The 24,808-nt window shown below is 36.4% G+C and overlaps 1 protein-coding gene across 1 annotated transcript in view; it reads right to left on the bottom strand.

Annotated features, from left to right (window-relative positions):
* The window catches only part of KCNH8 (potassium voltage-gated channel subfamily H member 8), a 160,092-nt gene extending 135,601 nt beyond the window's left edge, over window positions 1-24,491 (bottom strand). Inside the window, exon 1 of the mRNA XM_071560150.1 lies at window positions 24,375-24,491. Within this exon, the coding sequence (XP_071416251.1) occupies window positions 24,375-24,450 (76 nt within the window). The 5' untranslated portion in view covers window positions 24,451-24,491. The remainder of the gene's footprint in view (window positions 1-24,374) is intronic.
* Window positions 24,492-24,808: the final 317 nt, after the last annotated feature.

Genomic DNA, 24,808 nt, shown 5'->3' with positions numbered 1-24,808 from the left:
CTCACCACTTCTCTACAAAGTACACAGAAAGTAGATTAATCTGTGTTGGCTGATTTTGCGCAAAAACATATCAAGAACACTAATAATATCCACTGGCTGCACTGTGAAGATACTAATCACCCCCAAGAGAATACAAACACTGTAAATCAGCTTGGTTGTTTGTGCAGTAATCATTAGGCCATGGCTGAAGGGAATGGCTGCAGATTCTGGCATTGTTGTTATAATTTGCAAAGCTGAAATTAATTTAAAATCATTATCCAGCAGAGTTAGCTTGCTGGAATTATACATGAAAAACAGACTCGACCTACAAAAAGGTATTGTCCCCTTACATAGAAATGCCATGTGTGCCTCAAGCTGAAGTTGAACGTGCAACCAGCAGTGTACTGAGATAGCTCCTGTATCCACATATTGACTGGAAAAGTTCCATGAAGAAGCTTTAAGGAGGTAGCTTGAGTCTGAGGTAATTAACTCCTGCAACATCTAGTGTATGACTCAAAAATCAAAACTGTATTGAAAGAGAATGAAAAAAACCAAACTAAAATCATTGAAAGTAAACTCCCATAAACTTAAAAAAAATCTTACTCTGAAAATAGAGAATTTGAATTTCATGTATTCAGAAATGTAGTCACAGTGATGTTTAGACAGACTAGAAAAGAAAATCATGTTAATCTCCATTAGCACTTAGAACCTACTCAAAGCTATGGCTTTATGACCACTATTAATAATTAAATGCCTAAAAAACTTTTTACCTTCTCCTAAAATTTATACACCGAAGCATAATATTACTTTATATTAAGCTTGTTTTTAAAAGTATATTTTTTAAAATATGATCTCTTCCAAGTTATATATTCATAAGTACACTTGCTCACTTTCTAAGAGAATTTTTGTATCCACACCTAAATTAAAAAAAATATTCAAGATGACTAAACCCCATCATAATATTTTTCCTGTTTGAGGACTCTTTTATTGTTTGGGATTCTTTTAAATCTATTACACAAATTTGAAGTAGAAGATTACCTTTCTGCTATGTTTTTATCTTCACTTTGACAGAGTCTCTTAAACTTCACATAAATACTTGTATTTATTATGATCTATGTACCATCTATATAGCTCTCATAGAAATGGCAGGTTGCCTCCTATTTCCACCTGCTATACTGTGTTAAAACAGATAAGAGAGTATTAAATACATCACGAACACTACTTAGTGTAATTGCTGTGGGGATGTTATTCAATCATTACTGACACCCACCACAGTGCAGAAGACAACCCTAGGATGCAGCATATCGCAGGAAACTAGTTTTGACATGTTCTGAAACTGAAACTAAGCCTTGCAAAAACTAACCTGCCAAGAAGAACAGTAAGTAACAAGTGTCCCTGAGCCATTTTTTCATAAACTTGAACTAACTCCATATACTGGTTTAATTTTTTATTTGGTTTCATCCTAGAGACTGCAACTGTAAAAGGGAAATATTCTTCAAATTATAATGAAAGGATTTAAGATGGACAATATTTTTTAAATTTTTCACAAAAAACCCAAGTAATGTGTTTTAAGTCTCCCAAATTTTGTTTTGTTTTTAAACTCTATTGGGCTTCACAGATTAAAGAATCCATTATTTACATATGTTCATTTCAAGTATCCTATACAAATTCCTTTATAGAAAATGAAGTTATGAAATATACATTGATATTTATGCATATATACACAATAAATATGTAATCGTCAAATTTTGGTCTGGGTCAAAACAACAGAAACCCTGACTAACTAAGAAACAGCAAAGATTATTGAGTTAAATAATATGGAAAACTTAAAATATCAGGTAGCTATATTAGGAGGACCATCTTTTTGGTAGGGTAAAAAATAGAGGCTTAATGGCCACAAAAGTAATATCTATCATTTTCTTGTTGATATAACGGGATAAAATACCTATATTAGAAAGGTCTACATTGCAAAAAACAAATGTAAATAAGTTTAGTAGACACAATCTAGTAAACCAATACCTTAGATCACACTCAGAAGAGAAAAATAGTCCGTTCATTAATGCAGTACCCTTCCACTTCCACTTAAATAGAAATTAAAGGAAAAAATATAAGAAAAGAAAAACCCACAAAATTTTGACATAGACTTCCCCTCAAGTTTGTGCTTAAGCCTTTCCTAACTTAGGGGTTTGGTAAGAAATTTATCACAAGAATGTGATTTATCATCCTGAAGATGTACTCTTTCCCTTGGGATCTGAAATATATACAGAAATCCATTCTTAATCTCCCCACAGACAGAAAAGTGGGAAGGTGCTTGGTGTGATGATAAAACAGAACAAAAAGAAAACTAACTTTATGAGAGAAGTCAGTGCTGATAATAAGGCCACTTATCAAAGGAACCAAATCTCTAAATAGAATTTAAAACAAGTAACTGGGACACAGAGTACAAGCAAAGGATTTGTACTCTGACAAAATAATCTGAGCCTCATTTTGTTTTCTAAAAGTGCAGAATTTCACCGTGCTTTTCAAGGCAGTTAATCCTAGAGGGGTGTACCTGCTCTCTCCCCCTCCCTTCCTCTGTATTTCTCATGCATAGCACTTTCTGGTAGAGAAATAATGCATTTATTCAAGAACCACGTGTGGTCCTGGATATTTTTTGCTTTAATTTTTGGAAACACTTAGAAGGATAATTTCACTTTATTACTGGTTCTTGTTACCTCTTTCATCAATCAAAAACTATTAATACATGGAATATCTTTGTAATGTTTTTTTCTGCACTATAATTAAGCTAAATGGATAATATGACTGTACAGGAAAGTAGAAAGTGCATAGTGTTGCTTCAATTTCCAAAAGCATGTCTTTCATACCATGTATAAACACACACATGAAAATGAAGAGGAATGATCCTGTAGCAACAAACAACTGGACTGTCTGGAGCCCTGCAAGTCATTAAAGTGAAAGGTATGTCATGATCATGCTTTTCAGCAGTGATATAGGATAAATTTGACATTATGTCATTTGGCAGTAACTACAATTGATTAAATAAAAGCATAATACATGCCTTTTTAACAACACAAATCATGCAACATATTTAAACATTTTTTGTTCTCTACTAAAATCAGTTTTCTCTATGTCATTTAACAGAACTGGAACACTCTAAGACATGATCATATGTGATATTTCGGAAATCTTAATTCACAACTTTGCATAAGAGTGTCAGTTATATTTTCTGGGATCTTCTTTTGACTGTAGACTAATACACCTTATCAACTATATTACTTCTAGCTAAAATTAGGAAAAAAAAATAAATCATTAAATTATTGGTCAACAATGAAAAAATGGGTTTACAAATATGTGACAGTGCATGTATATTTAATCATAGTAAACATTAGACAACAAACAGCAGTACACACTAAGAACCGGACTGTGACCATGGCAGTTCACATACTTCATTATCTCTGAGATTTTTCTACCTATTATCTTTTTTCCTTATTTCTACAGTATCTATTCTGGACATCTCACTCTGTTTTCTCCTCCCAGTGTTCTTATAATAAATTCTCACACCCATTTTTGACTCTGCCTCTAGTTTTAAATTATGTATTTTTCAACACAAAATGCAAACATGAAGATACACTGTTGAAACTATTGAAGCATTATCAGGGAAAACATGTACAGTCTACAGAATTTCAGAAGTGAATGGAACATACCACAGGAAGATATAACAGGCAAAGGAATGGTTTGCATTAAGAAATTCTACATATAAAATGTTCTTAGTAAATTTAAATAGTGACAAAGAAGTACTCAGGTTTCAAATTCACAAAGCAAAATCCAAATTATCTTCTGTGATAAATCAGTAAAAATAAGAAAGAATTGTTACATTTTTAACCAACTGTTGAGCAGAATTATTTTTAAGTGCTACTTTTGCATTGTGATATGTGTATCATCTGTCAATAACACACCCAAAAACGTTCACATAGAATATTGTACAAAGAACTGCTAGTGAGCAGCATGATTTTCAGAAGCATAAGATAATATCTATATATGTATCAGGTTTTTCCTTAAACTGATTTAGTAATAGTGCAGTTATATTCTCAGCTAACATTGCAATAGACTGAAAGAAAATAATACTTCTAGTCTGTACTTACAACTAACCATGTCTGTGTATAAACTTCCATTTTGTCTCCTCACTACATCTGCATGTAACTGTTACAAAGTTAGGAATAATTTTCACAAATTTTTGTTGCATATGTCTATCAATGTTTCAAAAGGTTACCTCGGAAGTTAGGCTTCCTTGTTCACATCATGGCAATGTATTATTTATGAAATGCCTGTATAATGTTAGATTATTTATACTCTGATATTTATGGCACATCCTGATCTGAAAGTCTGTATGAAATTGTTTGAGAAACAGTATAAACAGTAACACATAACATGACACCCTACTATTAAAAATGGAAGACAAACAAGGTTTATAATATTGGTTAAAAAAAAAAAGGTATTTTCTCCTAAAAATCTGGCTTTTAGGCTCACCAGTCATCATTTACTATATACTTTTTCTGGCTGCACATAGGCATAGGAGTTCTTTTAATATTTCTGTGTGAACAGTAAGCTCTTGGCAAGCTGCAGTGTCCTGTGGATACTTATGCTCCCTCAGAGGGTTTAAAGGTTAAGATTTAAATAAATGTGAACTTCTGGAATTTCTACCCATTAAATAATTATTTATTTTACAATTCAGAAGAGATTACTTTTGGTAAGATTACATAAAATCTTGGGTTTATGTGTTTTAAAGGCTTTTTTTGGTGAAATCCTAAAGAACATATTAAGACAAAGTTCACCACTCACATGATTTATAGATAAACAGTGAAAAAGTGGATCTGGACAAACTCAGAGCACAAAATAAAGGAAAGAGACTAAGCCCCAGCCCCTGTACTCGACAGGGTTGAGTACACTCCTTTATCAGCCAGCAACCAATCAAATTCTTCCTAAGCAAGAGCAGCGGATGTGGTAACTGAACAGCTGGATTGACAGTAAACTGCACAGCTGGAAAGCATGAGGGTCACAGAGGAAAACATGGATAATCCTGCTCTTCACTGCCCATGTACACTCAGCCTCTAAGAAAAAGCAAAAACCACATTATACATGTGTAAAAATGCACTGAACAGTATGAAAAAGATGTTAAAAAAAAACAACAAAAAAAACCAAAAAAAAAAACCCACACACACAAAGAAGAAAACAAAAAAATCCCAAAACTTTCAGAAGTCAAAGAAACTAAGAAAAAGAAATTCCAGGGACAGGCATTCTAACATCATAGTGGGATTTCTCTATATTGAGTTTCTAAAAGAGGAGCGGGTATCCATTTTCATCTTAAGCCTTAACAGTCTTCAGCCAATACAGACTCTGATCTTCCATCTAGTAATTTCCCTGATCTATCCCACCTAACCATCACTCTGATTCCTACAAAGTAAGTTCGAAGCATTCATACAAAGAAAAATTGAAGCTGGCTATAAAAGTCAGAAAGGAAGAAAACAAGTCCTACAAGTTTATAACTTCAATGAAATACCTAGAATTTTAAAAAGAAAATAGGAATCCTTTACAGTGATGGAATAGTTTGTTCCTGACGTGTTTAAAAAAACAATGGGTAAATTCAACTTAGAAAAATGTGCAAGTAGAAAATAAAGGAGTATTTGAGGGACAAAATGATAAGATGTAACCATAACATCATATTTAAATTTGAAAATATCATGAAAATAATCCCTCTTCTAGAACGTGGTTCTGTTTCAATTAATTTGGCAATGATAACTGCTGTACATGGAACTACAGTAGAAACCATGAAGTTTTGAAAATAAAATTGACAACATAACTGAGAAACCCAACATTTATATTTAGCTGGTGTTGCATAAACAATAGTATAGATTCATTATTGCTCTGTGGCTGACATGTCTTAACAGCTGGAACTTAACACAGCCTTACTGCCCTGCTAAATAGGGCTGGGAATTTAAGGACATTGGCTGGCCACTCACTTCAAAAGAAAGACTGAGAAATTTAGGTTTAACCAGGGTAAAAATAATTTTTTTTAAAGTTTTGATATTTTAATTAAAATATTTGTTAAAAAAATGATTCAGAGCAGTAACCAAAAGGTAAAAAATTGTCTCACTTCTGCTCTATTTAAATAATAATAGTGCTAATGGATTTGGGAAAGAAATAATTTCTTAGTGATAAGGAATAGCAGCTAATATTTTCAGGCCATTGTACATCTTCAAAGTGTTTTAAAAGAATTAAATATTCTTCAGAACTCCCTTGCAAGTTAGGTGTACATGATAACTCATTTCAAGGATGGAAGAAAATTGAATTAGGGATTTTTGTTACTTACTGAGCCATGTAAGAATAACTGCCCCAAGTGCCTGAATGAAGGTATAATTTAGATCATCCAATGTGCTAGCCTTCTATTCAACCTAGAAGTACCAGATATCTAAATTTCTCCTCAGATTTGTCTTTAGATCACACTCAGGATTCCTGCCTTGGAAGAATTTCAGCATTTCCTAGCTTTTTGTGCAATACACATCCCATGGACTTAGTTCTGAAGGAGCAGATTGATCACATAACCATGATAGATCCAGAAATTGTGGACAGACCAACTCAACATGTAGATTACCACCTTCAGAAAACATGAAGTCTACTGTGCATATTACTCTAGTCTCACTGGACTCATCTTGGTATATTGCTGTGGGACATCACACTCAGTCTTGCCAGTGCCTCCTGCCATTCAAGGCCAGATGAGCACCTGCTGTACAAGGTCTCCATGCCCACTCTCTCTCGCTCACAGACTGTCTGGAATTGTCCAGTCACTTTGGTTGATGCAACACATCAAGGCATGTGAAACACACCATAGAAACCATACCATGCCCACACATAAAGGCTGTATCTAAATTAAAGGTGATGTAGATAATCTATTCATAGAATGATAGAAGGGTTAGGGCTGGAAGGGACCTTAAAGTCATAGGCTATTCAGGACACATGTCATTCTTTAATGCAAACTTATTAACAAGAGACACAATGTAAGTTAGTTTGAATTAAAGCAATGATTATGTTAAAAAGCACAGACTTCAAATACTTCCCATGAACCTACTGCCTGTGTATTTTCACAATATGGAATGAAAGACCTACACAGCTGCAAGAAGTATCTAAAGAGATGAGGATAACATTCCCATGGGAGATATTCTAGCTGTGAAAGATCTGATCTGTGGAGTGTCATTTTCAGCCCTCTTACCTTTTTTGAAGGCTTGCAAGTTCCTGAGGAACAGTAAAGGAGTGCATACAGTGAGAAGCAGACAGTATTTCCAGCCTGACAAGCCTTACTCTGAAAAGGCTTTTGCCTTGGTGGGTGCTCAGAGCTCCTTCTGTTTTACTGATTATAACTATTGTGAAGCATTGTTTCAGGACTCCTCTGCTCCACTGTAATCTCCCAAAGGCCTGCAGGATTACAAACTAACATGAGGTAAAGTACAACCCAGTTCCTCCTGACCCACTTGTTTCCTTGTAACTTACAGTGGGCAACTTCCTATGTTCATCTGTTTCTACACCTATTGCATTTACTCCGCACTGAAAGCCAAGGGTAATACAGGGAGGTTAGTTTGCAATTTAGCTTCATTAAGAACAGAATCAAGTTCAGATCTAGAGTAAAATCAATGCAATCCTGTGAAATACCATCTCCAGTTTTAATTTGGCCAGCAGCTTTCAATGCAGTGCTCTGCAGATGTAACCTTCTGGCGATGATAAGTATAACAGCAGATTCAGTTCAAATATAAATACTAACTCAGCTTGTCTGAAAGATTTTTTTTCTTTGAACTGCTTTTGAATTCTATCACTACAGTGATTAGAACTTCCTGAAATGTTTTATATATTAAAACCAGATGGATAGATTTTTTTAATAGATCAATATTCTTCAATGATTTAACTTCATGACTGTGGCCTGTATTGCCAGGGAGAAAAGACCACTAATTCTCCCTTTTGTCTTGTCAGATTTCAGGCATTTATTCCTTACTTTTCTGCTCTAATCAATGGAGAGAAGGACACTTTTCAGATGGTGAAAACACCATCTGGACCTGCCTGTCCCTTTTCCATGTCTTGCAATACGTTTACAAAGTCTGTTCCTAATAAAGACACTGAAACATTTGGTCCCCCAGAAGTTTCAAATTTTAATTTAAAATTGACTTAATTCCTTAGACTTATGCTAAAATTACATCCACAAGAGTGAAGTAATTTATAAAAAATAATGCATTGAAAGTTATAAATTGCATGCTGACTCATCAGAGATAGGTGACTGTTTATAAAATAATTTTGTTTCTGTGTTGTGAGATCTGTCAGGAGGGCTTATTCCTTATTACCCTATTTCTACACGTGGAAGTATGAACACAGGCCAAGGAAACCAAAGTCTCCCATTTCTGGGAGATCTCGCATTCTACAATAATTGATTCTGAAGAAAAACTTGGAAGACACATCCTTATAATATTTTAAAGTATTTCTGTTCTGATGATTTTTATGCTATAAATATGTGAATAACTACTTCTCTCTTCCTAACAGTGGGTAAAACTGTTTTGAAATACTTAATGGTATACAAGGTTATAAATCAATGGTTCAGCTTATATAGAAACTAGTGTAATATCATTTTTAACTTTGCACAGAACAACAGAGACTGCAGCAAGTACACGATGTTCTGACACTTCATACAAGATAATGTTGTTATTATAGGAAGTCATTGTTTTTGTGGAAAAAAAATCACCAAAGACTGCAAGATAGATTAGGAGTTTCTTGCAATGTGTGATTCACTGGTCATTAGATTGGTAGTAATTTAAGTATTTAAAAAACCTTAACCAGACTATGATTCTCATAACTGAACCAGTTAAGCTCATACTCCTCAAGTTCATTTTTAGACAAAAAGGATACAATATTTAGCAACATTAAAAAGATTTAAAAATTGAATATATGCTCAAGTCATAGTTTAATTATCAAAAAATACATTATGTGCATATTAAGACTGCTACCTAAATCATCCATGCCTAAGAAAGTGTTCTTTACACATAAATGGGTTAAATTTATGGATACAAATTTGGCTTTTTTTCTCAAGTGTCAAAACTATCCCCAGCTGCTTCATTTTTTGTTGTAAAATATGATTTAGCTGAAACTGTGTAAAAATGAATGCTGTTAGAAAACTCATTTAAGTGTCATTTATTTCTAAATTGTTTGAAGCAAATAAATTATTCTACTTAACTTAGGCAGTAATGTCTATTGATGAAATTAGCTCAAGTTCCATCTGCATGTAAAAAAATGAAAGACAAAACCAAAGAGGCTCTGCCTTTGACCATTCTATTTCACTTCCTGCATCAGTTCTCTTAAGAGGTGTGATTCTGATGGTATACAAGATCCTTCCATAAAAGTAGAAAAGGGCAACTCTCAAACATAATTGGTTGCACTATTTCCAGATGTGAGAGATTTGAGAGGAGCTATTAAGAGATTCTTAACAAGTGTTATGCAGTTATCAAGGGTAGTTATACAGTCTATTTTAGACCTCTAATTATAGTGCATCCAAGAAGCACTAAAGACTAGGAGTGCAAGATTCCCTCTTCAGTCAAAAGGAAGAAAAGCATTTTCCCCTGCTTCCTTCTGTAAATAACTTAAAACACCTAAGGAAAAAAACAACGGTGCCATATTCACCATACATTTCAGAACTTCTCTCATCTAGAAGGTGAATCAATTGAATCACTCCAAACCCACTTCCAAATATCTAATTGACACAAAACTCATCCTAAGTCCTTCTAATCACACTTGTGAGAGGGGCATTGACTGAGAAAATTTTCAGCTAAAAGGGAGGAGAGCAGTGCTAAGAAAACACTCATGTCTAAAATAGCAAGAAGGACAGTAGTATATAGGATTATGTTCTCAGTATTTCAACTGATGTATTTCCTCCCTCGCAGCAATAGATTCAGACTTAATATAACAAGTATTTATTTTAGGATACTGAAGCCAAAAGTGTCTGCAATTGGAAAGCATCAATACAGAATCAGTTGGGTGTCTATTTCAGACTGCTATAAAGGATGGTATTTAAACTGTTATGGGTTGCCCATCCTTGCTGAATCTCTCAAGAAAGTTTTAATGTATTGCTGGTTTTTGTGATAAAGCAAACAAAAGTTAAGTGATTGTGTTTCCCATGCACCTCTGACTCTCATCTCCGTCTTCTCCCTTCTCAACACTAAATCTGCTGCCTGTTTTCAGCAATATTTAAGAGGTCTGTAGGGTTCCAAGGTGCAATAAGCTTCATAAAGCAGCCAGGAGAGAAATTACTCATACCCTATTTTCACAAAATTTCAGAGTCAGCTTGACTGTATTGCATTACAGAAAATTCATAAAGCAGTTCAACTGCAAGAGGAAACAAGGGTTCTTTGGCATACAAAATCACTTGCTGCCCCTTTTACATATTTGAAAGAGCTGAAGAGATTTTTTTTAATCTGATACTTTAACAAATTTTCAATGTTAGGATTTCAGCACTTTGTGAAATAGGAAACAAAAAATATTAAAGAAAAACAAAGAGAACAGGATTATTCAAAGAAACTTTCTAGATGCTCCTTTGAATTAGTACCACGATCACTGCATTTTAAGGGTGACCAGTTCAGGGCTAGGGTCTGAAGGTTTGCATTTCTCATCACTACATTTATATTCCAGTTATGAAGAACTTGGGCCAGTGCTGTAGTTCTCACAAGACGCTACAGAACCTATGCATTATTTATGGAAACAAAAACTCCCAGTACTTTTGCAGTTAGTTTGGTAAACAAGTAAGTGAATGTCCCCACACTTTGAGGACAGCTCTTTCATGCTAGGCAAAAGGAATTTTCCAACTGATCTGAGCTGGGTCAAGAACCGTCTTGGGAGAAAGTCAAGTTGGGCCCACTGGTACCCAATTTGAATGGAAGGAACAGCAAAAGATACAACACGGAAGAAGCAAATAATTACATTTGGTTAAGGTGCTAGGAGGTTCTAGTCTTGATGATTTAGAAAGTCGGGAAAAACACAATGACAGCTTAGAGTATTCATAGTAGTTCTATTTTTATTTTCAGTAGATTGAAAACAAATTCATCTGTGCTTCAGAAAATGCAGTTAAAAACCAGTAAAAACCACTGTGCTCCTGAAGCTTCCCAAAGTGTGCCAGCACACAATATTGCATCCTGAAGTTAGGAAATTAAAATATGTCACTGTGATAAAATACATAAATTTATTATTGTCACATTTTTATTGATGTTAAGCTTGTTTAGGTCCTCTTTTACTTTAGGCTGTCTTTTCTATTTAAACTTTCATGCAATTTGCTTTCTGCTTTTGGTCTGAAAGCTGTGTTATTGAAAAATAGAAAGTACACTTTTACAGGAACATTCTTTCCTCCTGGACATTTATAACCCCTTTTATATGAAAAGTTTTTGTCTTGCTGACTGAGCATTAATGTTCTGAAAGATATGCATTGCAAGTAAAGATAGAATTCCTCTTTATAGACATGCTGTTTCATCACAGCGTAGGTTGTTACAAATCCTGTGTTGTGAAAAGCCCCCTTCATTTCTTCAAAGTCTGTGACTGAGAACATTACAAGACTAGAAAAAGGGAGAGATTTCCTGTTTCTAATGCTAGATGAGTTTCTGTGATCTAGACTATGTAGTTCCATGCTTTGTTCCATCATCAGTATATGTTAAGCTAAGTTTAAGGTTTTCAGCTAGTCTGGGCTTGTCAGGATATAATTTTATGAGAGTAATTTTAGAAACACAAAGTAAGGATGAAAATACACTTCTCATATACAATAATCCATTCATATAAAGTAACTATACTAGGATGATTGACAGTGTGAAACATACCCCTTTCATGGCAAGAATGGGATAAATATGGTGCAAGGGTAGTTTTTAGATGTGAGAGTCTCATAAATGTAACTTTTATAGTAATTTGCAGTTGTGGAAATAAGATACATCCCCCATTTTTGTAACTTCTTTATTTCTCTTCTGCTATAACTATGAAGCTCCTAGCATATATTTTAACAGAACTACATAGATGCGAATAGAGATGCTGAAATTACTTAGATCATCATGATGATTCATGAGTAAAAAAATGTAAATGGCTTCTGATAATTACTTTGAAAGTTTAAAACATCATAAAATGGCAGAATTGATCCAAAATTTCAAATATTTAAAAACTGAAGATGAATGGTTTGGTTCAGAAATATATTTTGTTTTATTTTCTCTAATCACTCTTATGCTTGATTTTAAGTGTAAGTTTAAATTCATTTGAGAAGCACTGAAGATTTACCAGCAGTAACAAACATACCCCTTAATATGAAACAGCAGTACTAGCAGAAAGAAACAAACTTCCTGTAGACAATTCATTTCTGGAGACTGTTTTACCTTCTTGATAATACAGAGAAGAGCTCTTGCTTTTTTGCCTCATAATCCCAACACACAGGTCTATGACTGTCACACAGCACCATACTTCAGACCCTTTCCTATCAGGTGCCCACAGTGTTTATGTGGATGTCAGCTTTGATACTTTGTTATACAAGGACTAATGCAGAAATTATGTTCACGGAACAAGATAGTGGTGCTTTCCTTCAGCAGAACCGCAAGCCAAGCAGTTGGACTGAGCCTGGCTGGAGAACAATTCCAATTTTGCATCCCCAGCCCCAGACATTCCATGTCATTTGGCTCAAGATGGCATTGCCTTATGTACCAAAGAAATTATTGGACTGCTAAAAAGCAAAGGTTGAGTTTTTTTCACAGCCAAGCTTTCAGAACACTCACTGCAGTATTTTACTGCCAAAACCATTGCTTGCCAAGCCTGAAAACCTACCAGGAAGGACCTGCTTTCAAGAGAAAACTCTTCTGTTAATATATTTATTTTATTAAGCCATTCAAGAACTCTCCCTGGAAGCCTTGAATTAGCCATGATAAATGAACACCAAAATATTTAAGTGCTGTGCAAACTGTTACAATACTCTAAGCATTAAAATAGGTGAAATAAAATCATGGAGCTCTGCACAGCAATATGTCAAAATTTAATAGCTAGAAAAACAGTAACTATCCGACTAAGAAACATCAATACAAAAATTCTCTTACTAAATTCACTTTAGAAAATATTTAATTTGAATAAATACTATGTACATTTTAATGAAACATAAGCAACCAATTTTGTGTACTTCTGAGCATCAAAAAGGTTAGAAGCCAGTACTTTCTTGCTATAATTGTAAAAAACTTTCTTTCTCTTCATACTTGCTTATCTTAGAAAGTCATCTCAGCATAAAACAGAAAGAGTAATGGTGGCAGAAAATGTCTCATAACCTTTAATTGAACACCTGGAAGCATTATTTTCAATGACAGTTCATATAAACTGACATGTCAAGCACATCAGCCTGGGGGAAAAAACTATTGTAATTCCCCAATTAATTCTAACCTCTTAGCTTTACTTGTAATTATTTCACTCAGCTCCAAAAACTCAGCTTATTAAGGTCTATCCATCACTGCGTGGGTCACGCAGTATTTCTATTGTTGGTCTTTCTGGCCTTTTTCTTCTTTTCAGTGAGGACCTTTTCTACAATGAATTCATAAAAGGAAAATATTTTTAAAAATAGAATAAGTGTAAAATGTAAACTAATTACTATAATTCAAGGTGATTGATTGATTGATTGATTGACTGATTGATTGATTGGGGGGACTAATATTTCCCTGAACTTCATTTCCTGCTTCTCTTGTCCTTGTGCTAGGCACTTTTGAGACTGCCAGTTAAACTATTTACCTGTACTTTGCATCTTATTTATTGATACACAGCATGGCTGTTTCTCTTTCCACCTTTTTCTTTATGATCTGAGTGATCATACCTATTTATATAAAGTTTCTGCCTCCGGAATTTGATATATTTCAGGTGAGATAGATACAATTATGTTTAAAAAACATACCCAGAAGAAAAACAGCAGAAATTAGCCATGTTACAGTTATGCACCACAAAAGACACAAAGAGAAGGCCTGCAGCTCCCCTGACAGTAAAGCAGTCATTCCCAGGAGACTCACATCAGCAGAAAAATGAACACGTGAACTATTTATCCTAAGTTAAGTACAATTTCTTCTGTAATTAAAGCAAGTTATCGTCTGCATATATGTTTCTGTATTTATAAATATACCTGGAATACAAAATGTTGAATGTCCAGATAGATAATTCCTTTCTGATGATACTGTTGCTGTCAAAAGGAAGCACATTTCTGACTTATAATTGTTTTGTTTAGTTAGGACAAAAGAGGAGGAAAACTGCAATGCAGATAGCTCCAACTGGATGCAGACAGCAAAGCCTCTGTGCATTTCTCCAAGTTACTGCTTCCACTATCTGATTCAATGATTAGCACTGAGTTGCAATTGGAACCAAAACTTCGGATCCCCATCTGGATCCTGCTCACAGCAGTATGAAAACAGCTCAACACCTGTCTGTTTTATTTGTATAAGAATTATGACTGATGAGTTTAAATGTCTGCTGTAATTTCCACCGGTCCTTCCTGACTCTTGCTGATCACTGCCTCTGCTGCAGGGATTGATCAGCCGCTTGGGGTAGCAGCAATTTGTTGCTGGAATTCACAAACACTGTTTGGTCGGATTCAAACCACACTGACAGTAGAAGTGAAAAGCTCAGGGAGAGAGGCAGGACAGATGGCAAACGTGAGAACCACAACAGACTTTCAGACATACTACAAGCAAGTTTATGAAAAATAAGATCATGTGCTATCCAGTCATCCACCCATAAAAAGCCTAATATCAGTTAAGACAAAACAATCAAAAAACCCACCGCGATTCCTCATTCTTTTTATAAAAATAGTCATTTTTAAATGTAGTCCTTTATGAAAAAAGTCAAATTAAACACACACCATAAAAACCATTGATTTGCCATTGTCGATTTTTACTGTGCTTTTTCACCATGTCAGCTACCTAGCTTACTTTACTTGCTTCCTTAGTCATATCAGCCAGCTAGAAGTTACAATATGATTAAGTCAGGCTTTATTTATTGGTTTTAGTGGTTAAACACTCACCAAGAAGATAACAGACACTTTCACCTATGAATCCCAAAACTGCTAGATGCCTTTCCACCATGTTCTAGGTAGGACCACAGGCAATTTGTTCTCTGAGAAGAGAGAAGACAGTGCCTTTAATCCTCTCACAACCATACCCATTCAGGGCAACACTTCCCTAGTCCTATTCTGCACCAAAGTGAAGATTCCCACAGTGCTACTGCATTCAGTTAATTTCAAAGCACTACCTTCTGCTCACTAAGCAATTCCATCAGTCAATCCATCACTTCATCTTCACAGCTGCTCCCTCCTTTTCTCTTTCTTGGCCAAAGATCACTTGCACATTTTACAACCTAAGATTATCCCTTACCTCTGAAAATCAATCACCACTCCAGTTCATGTTGTAAGTAAACTTAAGGAAAAAATCATTTTTTTATTTAAGGTCACTTATAATCTATTTTTTAAGGCTTTTAATACATCTTAAAGGAAAACAGACTGCTTTTTGCAAAATTCATACAGTCACTTATGGTTACTGTCTTCAGGCACAAAAATAAGGTAAAAAATTATTATCTGTAATTGCTAATGAATTTGAAGAAAAAAAATCACTGATTCAGTGGAAAATATAGAGAGCTCTTACAGGGAACTGAAAATAGTTGGATGCAAGCCTGCACCCTATGAGAAAAAAAAATCTGGAAACATGTTTTAACCCTTGCAACCTGTATATGTGTAAAAGGTGGATGCTCCATCTCTGGTCTCATATTGCACTACAGTGAGTTCACAAAACTGATGTGAGGTAGCCAAGCCTACCACCCCTTTCCTTAAGGAACGGTGTAGTACAGTGGAAGGGCCATAGCCTGACCAATTCCAGGCAAGAATTTGTTGGCAATAGATCCATGGTGCACACCTTGCTCTAACCACTCTCAGATACATACTCTGCAAGGCAGTATCAGAAGAGTCACTCTCATGATAAATTCTAAGCATCTTGTATAAGTCTACTTTAAAAAAGAAAAGTTTAGGTAAATATTCCTGTAAAAATACCAAAAAGATAATAAAGACATACAGAATATCTAATGCATCCTGTTTTCTGTTTCCAATGTAGAAGCAGCTCTTGAGCATGACTAAGATAACTTAGTCATACAATATTGTAGCACAGATCTGCTTTGAACACAGCCACCAAAGACGCCAAAGTGTTTTAAATCTTAAACACTAATTTACTGTAAGACATTGAACAGTCCCCAAAATATAGTGTCTAACTACACTATTCTCTCATCTTTTTTCTCCCGTGCTGTCACTGAGTTACTACACCACTGAAGCAGACACAGCTTGTAACTACATATTTTCCTCTGAAAATCAGTGATCCTGTTAACTTTCCTTAATCTTGGCAAATGTGTATCTTAATATCTATCATTAATATTTATTGACTATTCTTTTCTGCATTGAACTTTTCATAATTTAAATCCCTAACATATGATTCTATAACTACAGACTTTATGAGGTGCATGCTTCTTTCCACTGTTCTGGAGGTGGAACAAAGGAAATGTAAAGTAAAAACTCCTGACCTCAAGATCCTTCAACTCCATAAAGAAACAATCAGTTTAATGTCTTATCATGTCACATATCATGTCACAAATGTAATCCATATATTCACAAGAAATACCTAGATTAAAATACTGTGTATTTTCATTTGGATCATTAAAAAAATCCTAATAAACAAAAAACCAGCTTGTCATTAATATACTGTGATTATTCTTGATTTTTGAGGGGTTTTACCCACCCAAGAAGTTTTTTGATCTTCCATAAAAAGGTTGGGGTTTTCTGCAAAAATATTTTCCTCTAGAACACTCTAGTTTCTCCATTATTTTTCATATTATTGTAAATTCCAAAATGTGGGGAAAGGCAGAATTTGTGCAAAGCCACATTCATGTCATCACAGGAATTATCTGACATTTAGGAAAAAAAAATCAAGTTTTTTGTCTTAGGAGAATTTTCTCATTCTAAATATCAAATAAATGACAAAATGACCAGCTCAGAGTTCTCTTTCATACGTTTGGAATAAGATGTCTAGTCACGTATCAAAACAAGCTGTTGAGGGCGATGGAAGGCAAAAATAAAAGGGCACCAAAAGAAGATGTAACAATGAATTTCAGGTCCATGCTGTCCAGATGAATCCTTCTGTAATTCTATAGGTTTAAAATAAAAGCAAAATAATCCTGGCAACTTTGAATCCTTGAAGTCCTAAACCTGGTACCTGGACTCCTGGTCATCATAAGTAGTGCCTGCAGAAAAAGTGAATTCAGTGCTGGCACACTGGAGGCTGTTTTCTCTTTAAAATATCAATAGGGAAAACAACATATTTCTCCATAACACAATTGTCTTCAGCTGTCCTTGCAATGATTGACAGCCAGCACTGAGCTCTAGGGATGCTCAGAAGATATTTAATGTCAAGTTCAATGTAGAATATGCTAGTATTTTAAGAACAACACCTGTTCCAAAGCCTTTGAATACTATTATCAGTCCCAGAAAACAGAAGGAGTCAGAACCACTTGGCAAAATAAACTATAAAAGAAGACTTTTCTTACTGTTAAGGAAGTCTTTCTCCTGTCTGCAATTTGAGAATGGTTTGTTTGTTTCTATATCCCACTCCCTCCCACTGCCTCTCGCTCTCTTTTTTTCTTCTTTCTAATTTATTTATTTTTAGATTGAGTAGGCGGGAAACAACATTACTTTGGGGACAGGTTGCTACTTACATGCATTTTCTTGTCACTTTAACACAAGGTAAGGTAAGCTTGCTTGTGATAATGTAAAACTGCTGTAGCAACTGCCTTTGTTCATCCTTTCCAGGCAACGGCTGATGTAATACATGCAACTTGCTTTTCTTTCATAAATACATTTCCTCAGAACAGTACTAACAGCATCTGATGCTCTGTAAACACATACCTTCCCTGATTTATTGTAATATATTCATGCATATCTGTTTGCTTACACTTCTGCATGTGCTTGAGGCAGTGTTTTTGTGGTATTGCTATTGTTCTGTTGCCCTGAACATACTCTAAGCACCTTTTCTTTGCATCCAGAAAGAGTGGGAATGTATATAAAATTCCTACCTGTATAAACAAAAGAAAAAGCCAATAAAATAAAAGTTGAATATATAAATGCAATTATCACTATAAGAGAAATCTATTTTCAAGGTAAAGTTATTAACATTTTGAAATATTATCAGAGAAGAAAGTGGGGTATGTTTGGAGAAGAAAAAAAGGGTAGGCTTACAGAATCTCCCTAGTGTGAATCCTGACGATCATCCAAGATATACAAAACCTCTATAGAGTTCCATCCATTCACACAAAGTACACGTTCATTCAAATATATGTCATTTTGAATATACAGATTAGTTTTGATCACTGCACTGTGTATCAGGTTTCTACCCTGAAGCAATGTAGAGGATAATAGTCTTGTATTATTCAGGAAAAAAATCCTTTATTTAATTACTCTTTTCCATCTTAAATTTCAAATGCTTGCCTTGAATTCAAATACACAGTTTATTTCTGTAGTAATGATGTGTGTTACTATGCTAACTTTACATTTATAACATTAACCTAAGACTTAAAAGTGGTGTGATTAGTGAATTATATATTTCCTCTAAATGAAAAAACTGCATAATTATCATTCTATCTTTTTTCTGTCTACCAAAAAATAAGAGAACACCAACTGACAACTTAAATACATCAGTATTTTCTACAACAGTAGCTGGTTGTCTGAACAAAACATACCATAATCACCATTTTTCATTATTTTAAAGGTTAATCTCATGACCGCATATTAAAAAAGGTGCTTGCACATTTTTTTCCCCCTTGAATTAGATACTTAGAACTAGAACTCAAGAATTAGGAAACAGTCTTATGATGTCTCCAAAACTTTCACATCTAACTTCAGCTCAGATTGAAATCAGAAGTTATAGCTATAGCTAATAAAATATCACAGAATCAATTGGGTTGGAAAAGAACTCCAAGATCATGGAGTCCAACCTATGACTGAACACCACCATGTCAACTAGACCATGGCACTAAGTGCCATGTCCTGTCTTTCCTTAAGCACCTCCAGGGACTGTGACTCCACCTCCCTGGGCAGTTCATTCCAACATCTAATCACCCTTTCTGTGAAGAATTTCTTCCTAACGTCCTAAACCTCACCTAGCACAGCTTGAGACTATGTCCTCTCATCCTATCACTTGTTGGCTGGGAGAGGAGACCAAGCCCCACCTGGCTACAACCAACCTACTTTCAGGTAGTTATAGTGAGTGATAAGGTCTCCCCTGAGCCTCCTCTTCCCCAGGCTAAATAACCCCAGGTCCCTCAGCCAATCGCCACAGGACATGCATTCCAGACCCTTTACCAACTTTATTGTCCTTCTCTGGACTCAATCCAGCACCTGAGTACCCCTCCTGAACTGAGGGGCCCAGAACTGAAGACAGGGCTCAAGGTGCAGCATCAACAGTGCAGAGTACATGGCAAGAATCATTTCCCTGGTCCTGCTGGCCACATTATTCCTGATACAGGCCAGGATGCCTTTGGCCTTCTTGGCCACCTGGTAACACCACTGCCTCATGTTCAGCCACCTGTCAACCAACACCCTCAGTTTTTTCCCACTGGGCCACTTTCCAGCCACTCTGACCACAGTCTGTAGCTGTAGGACATTTTGTCTTTGTGAGGTGGACCATTCTGATCCTGAAGTTTGATCAATAACATTCTTCCCCTGGAACCTTGGTTGTTGTTTCCCTACATCTGGCACTGCTGCAATTCCTTGAGCCTGTTTGAGGGAGAACCACAAAGCAGCCAAGAAGCAGTGTTCCGCTTTTGAAGTTTCTGTAATATGATTAAGCAGTATGTTGACCAGCATAGAGAGAGTAGATTCACCCCAAATGAGACACAGAATTTGACAACAAAGTTGCAGAATGTGTTAGTGCCTTAGTCAACCTAGGAGACACCACCACTTTGTTTATGAGACAGAAAAACAAGTGATGGGGGTAGCCAGGGAAGAGTGGGGGAGGAATTTAACCCTGCAATCTGGAAAGATCATTTTATACAAAGACTTTTAGCTCTGTATCAACTGATGATGATGTAAAAGAAACAACCTGGTTCTACCCACAGTGTCAGCAGAAGTACACTGACATCACATTTGATATACTTAAATCTGTATGTTCTCATCAGGTATCTTTCAATCACACCTGAAGGTAACTAAAACAACCAGAAAACTGATTCCATTTGATTAGTAAGGAAAAACAATGTTATAAAAAATGCTGCTAAGGTGCAAAGCTCTTTTTGTTAGTACTTGAGCAAGGCTTTATTTGGAAAGCATATATGAATGTAGAGGCTGTTCAGCAAAGAGAGAATTATCAAGTTATCACCATTGACAGAGAGGAAGAACGAATTAACTCAGTTTGATCTTCAGATTAGACTGATCATGCAAGACTGATAATAAGAATGTGAAGTATACACTTTGGATACTGATCCCATTTGATAGAGAAAAGCTAATTATAGAACTTCAGTTGTCATTTTATACTATAAACATACAGAAAATTGTCCTTTTTAAAATGCAAATTAATATGGATATTTGCTGACTCTCTGTTAGCTTTCCTCCACAAGAGTCTCAAAATTTCAGAAACACCGAAATTATGTATTTAATTGATTTAAATAAATAAATAATATGTGCAGAATATTGATTTACATACACACACACACACACATATATATGAAAACAACAGAACATAATTTCCTACCATGCAACTATTTATAAAAGCTTTGCCTAATCTAAATTGGGTTAAGAAGTAAAAACACGCTAATTTTCCATTCAAAAGCTTGAAATTAAGTAACTCAATTCAGGCATTCAGTTTCATATTTGGTGAAAAAAAGAAAAACAACTACGCCACAACCTACTCGTTTAAAAATGCTTATATTTGTTTTCCAAATGGGCAATAAACACATTGTTAACAGAGGGCCAAAAAGTCTTTAGGTGACCTGGTGTTTAGTTATTGAGAAAGCACTGGTTTAAGCTGTGATGTCAGGCACACAAAAGATATTTTCAAGTTGTAAGAAGGTGAAGATATAATAGCACATGGGCAGATCCCAGAGCTGTGTCATGGAAATCCAGATAGGCAAACCTTAAATGCTGCTCTTTGACATGTGCAACACAGATAATAAATTTGCAGGAGATCTCTGCAATCTCCCATACAGTTAAGAGGCACCCCAAAATTATTGTAATTCCTTTGTTAAGAACATATTCCCTGGTTTCACATGCAAAGAACAGTTACGTGTAACATACATACAACAAAACTTCTACTGTGATAATTCTGAGCAGCTGAAGAACACACTTGTTATATACATTTTTGAGATAATGCAATTTTTCATAATTGCTAATTAGACATAAGTCATTGCAATAGTAAAATTTTAAAAAATATGTAAATGAATTTTTGAAAATTCCGTGCAAAGCAAAGCATATTTTCTGATATTATCTGGAATCCCTTCTTGCACTCTTGCCCGGAATTAGAATTATCCCTCTTCTGGATTAAAGATGCATTGGTGGATTAGTCTGCCACTGATGACAACACAATATATCTTTCCCAGAGGCTTAAACTGAAAAGAGGTCTGTTAACTACAGAGTATATTAAAACAACAGCTAAAAAAAAACAAAAACCCCAAAACTTAACAACAAGAAGCCAACAAAAAAAAACCCCAACAAAAAACCCCCACAAACAAAACAAAACAAAACAAAAAAAACCAAAAACAAACAAACAAGCAAAAAAAAACAGAAAACCCTTTGGCACAAAACACTATTTTGACATTTAAATATCATCATGTGTGAGGTCAAAATAGTTTGTGAAACATAACCTCAGGTTCAGTGTCATGTATCAGTCCTATTCCTTTCACAGACTGTATCACTTGTAAAACTAGTGAGACATTAGACTGATTCCTGCAAGGATTAGTCATTGGTATTACTTTTAGCTTAAGCCACCTGAACAACCTCAGGAATACCAACCACATGGGCAATTTGAAAAATAAATTGGTTTTAATTTTTACACTTGATGCTTGGATATGTATGCACATCTTTCAAAATTATACTTCTTTATTTGATTTTTTCTATTAAAGAAGTATTAATTTTATATTTAAATTTAGCATTTTCAAAGCAGCAGAGGAGATGAGCTATTTCTGGAAATTTTAAATTTAGCTATGATGAGAAGTGATACACAAAACTTTGTTTCACATAACATTAAGTTGATTCATTGCTCTACTTTAAAATTCTAAAGGAGATATCAAGTTATTCTGTAAATTAGAGACATGTTACCAGATTTCCATAGAATACCATCATCCTTCAAAGTCTTACTAGAGGTAAGACTATGTAGTTCATAAAACATCTTCCCTTGTGAACTTGTGAGAATATTTCACTTGCCAACAATCATGCCATGATGACTTCTAGAATACACTAGTTTAATATTTTAGCTAAATTCTGAAACACCAGCTAAAACCAAAAAACTTCACTGCTCTGTAATAAAAAATAATATGCTGCATTTGCTGGTAAACTTAAACACCTAATTACATTCCTTTTCAATTACATCCCAGGAAAATTAAATGAGTTGTTAGCATTAAATTTCAATGCAAGACACTGGAGTCTGTTTCTTGTTTAAGAAAAGATCAGTCCATTTATTTCATGAAGTTCAATACAATAATTGGCTTATAAAGGTAGCTCCATATGGGTATAGAATTTAGCTAAGTAAATAAACTTTCTACCGTACTTGTCTGTTGGTGTCACTGAGAACATAGGAATTAGACATCTAGTGTTTTATTTAATAAAAGAGACCTGCATGTCATCATTAATGTTGCTTCCCAAATTGGATCTTTGAAGAACAGTATAGCATTCAGAAGGCATTTGTGCGTACAGCTCGCAGGCTGTGTGTTCCCATCCTTTGAAAGGAAGCCATTGTAAAGGGGGAGGGTCCTGAAAACAAAGAAGGAAAGAACTGCTTTTCTGGCAAATGACAGTATCAATTGCAAAATTCTTTTTAGAGTTGCATGTTTCAATATTTAGTAAATAATACTCATACACTTTGTAGAAAGGTACCTAAAGGTACATCTGAATAGTCTTAAGAGAGATTGCTTTATAGTGAAGTATCAGTTACATACAGCCCTGAATCATAATTATCTGTGCATCCTCAGACTAGCAGAACAGTTATAAAGCAGTTCTGTACTTCTCTGCAATTGAACTCAGTGACTGTATAATTTTCTTGATGTTTTACAACCTATTGATTCAGTAATCACAGTTCAGTTGTCTTAATCACACAGTAATCAAACTACTGGGGAAATGCCAATAGATACCTAATCAAGTAGATATCAAACCAATTAGATGGCAATATTTTCAGTCAAGAAACAGCCAAGAGAAGCTCAAATCTCAGATTGTTTTTCCTCCACTATGTATGCCTGGGGTTTTTTTTAAAGGGAATTGAATGAAAGGGAGTTAATTTTGGCTCAAATCTATCTCCCCGCTTCATTCACTTGCTTTAATGTAAGTGAGCCCCATCAAAGAAGAAACAAAACTCAAGATACAGGCGACTCTCAACCCGCGGCCGGAGGGGGAGCACGCCAGCCCCGCACGGAAGGCAGCGCTTTGCTCGTGAAGCTCGCAGCGGGACCGAGGCGCTGCCGGAGGAGCCGTGTGCGGGGAGCTGGAGCAAAGCCCTGCCCCGGGACCCGCCCGGGACCAGGACCTGTCCATGGTCCTGCAGACGGGAGGCTGCTGCAGCCAAGCGGCATCGCTGAAGCGCCCTTCCCCTGCTCCCGCCTGACTCCCTCCAGTAACACCCTGAACCAGCTACTGCCATGACTGAGCCCATTTACAGGAATTAAGCTTTTAGCGAGATTTAATATCGGGGCTGGGGGTCATAAAGGCGAAAAAAAAAATCCCCAAACCTCTTGTCAAAGCCCTGCCCTGGCTGTGAGAGAACGTTTCCCTCGCTGTCTCTCAGCTGCCCGGGGCACTGGGGAAGCCCCAGCCTAGCGCACAACTTTCCTGCAGGGATCCTGGCTGCGGCCCCTCGGAGCCTCCTCACAGGGGATCGGGGGCAGAGAGGACTTGGCACTTTCCACACCTGCGAAGCTATGGAGAAGCCAAGTAGGAGAGCGGGAGAGGCTGGGAACATCCTCGCCTCCCTCTCCTCATTGCCGGCTTCTGGTACCAAGGCAACCCCCGGACGGCGGAGGGGAGGGAAGAGGAGCCTTCCACCATACGCACAGTGCCCCCCGCTCATCCCCTTCTCCGGGCGTCCGGAGCCCTAGCCCGGACTCACGTGTGCCGTCAAACCGGGTGGCGATGGTGTCGAGGAAGGTGTTCTGGGGTGCCAGTAATCCCTTCATAACCGGCATTTTTCCAGAGCGGTGCGAGGTTCCCCATCAAAGTTTGTCTACGAGGGTGGTTCAAGAAGAAAGTGCAGAGGGCGCCCGGAGGAAGGTAGGGAAAGAGGAGGCGGAGGGATAGAGGGCAGGAGGAGGAGGATAGGTATGCCACCGCGCCGCCTCCGGCGCCGGGAGCCCCCCTTTCGTCAGCCCTGGCGCCGCTCAGCGTTCCCGCCCCCTCCGTGGGTGCCGAGCGCGGCGGCCGCGGGGCGCGCACAGGTGCGGGGTAGCGCCTCTCGGCCAGCAGCGTTCACGCCCCCACCAAAGGCAAGGGCGAGGGGGGTACCGGTGGACAGAGGCTGTGAGGGAGGACGGGTGGAGGAGAGCA

This window comes from Pithys albifrons, chromosome 7 (genome assembly GCF_047495875.1).
Source record: "Pithys albifrons albifrons isolate INPA30051 chromosome 7, PitAlb_v1, whole genome shotgun sequence".
Classification (NCBI taxonomy): domain Eukaryota; kingdom Metazoa; phylum Chordata; class Aves; order Passeriformes; family Thamnophilidae; genus Pithys; species Pithys albifrons.
Note: the sequence above shows the minus strand (reverse complement) of the source record. Positions and strands in the feature narration are given on the sequence as shown.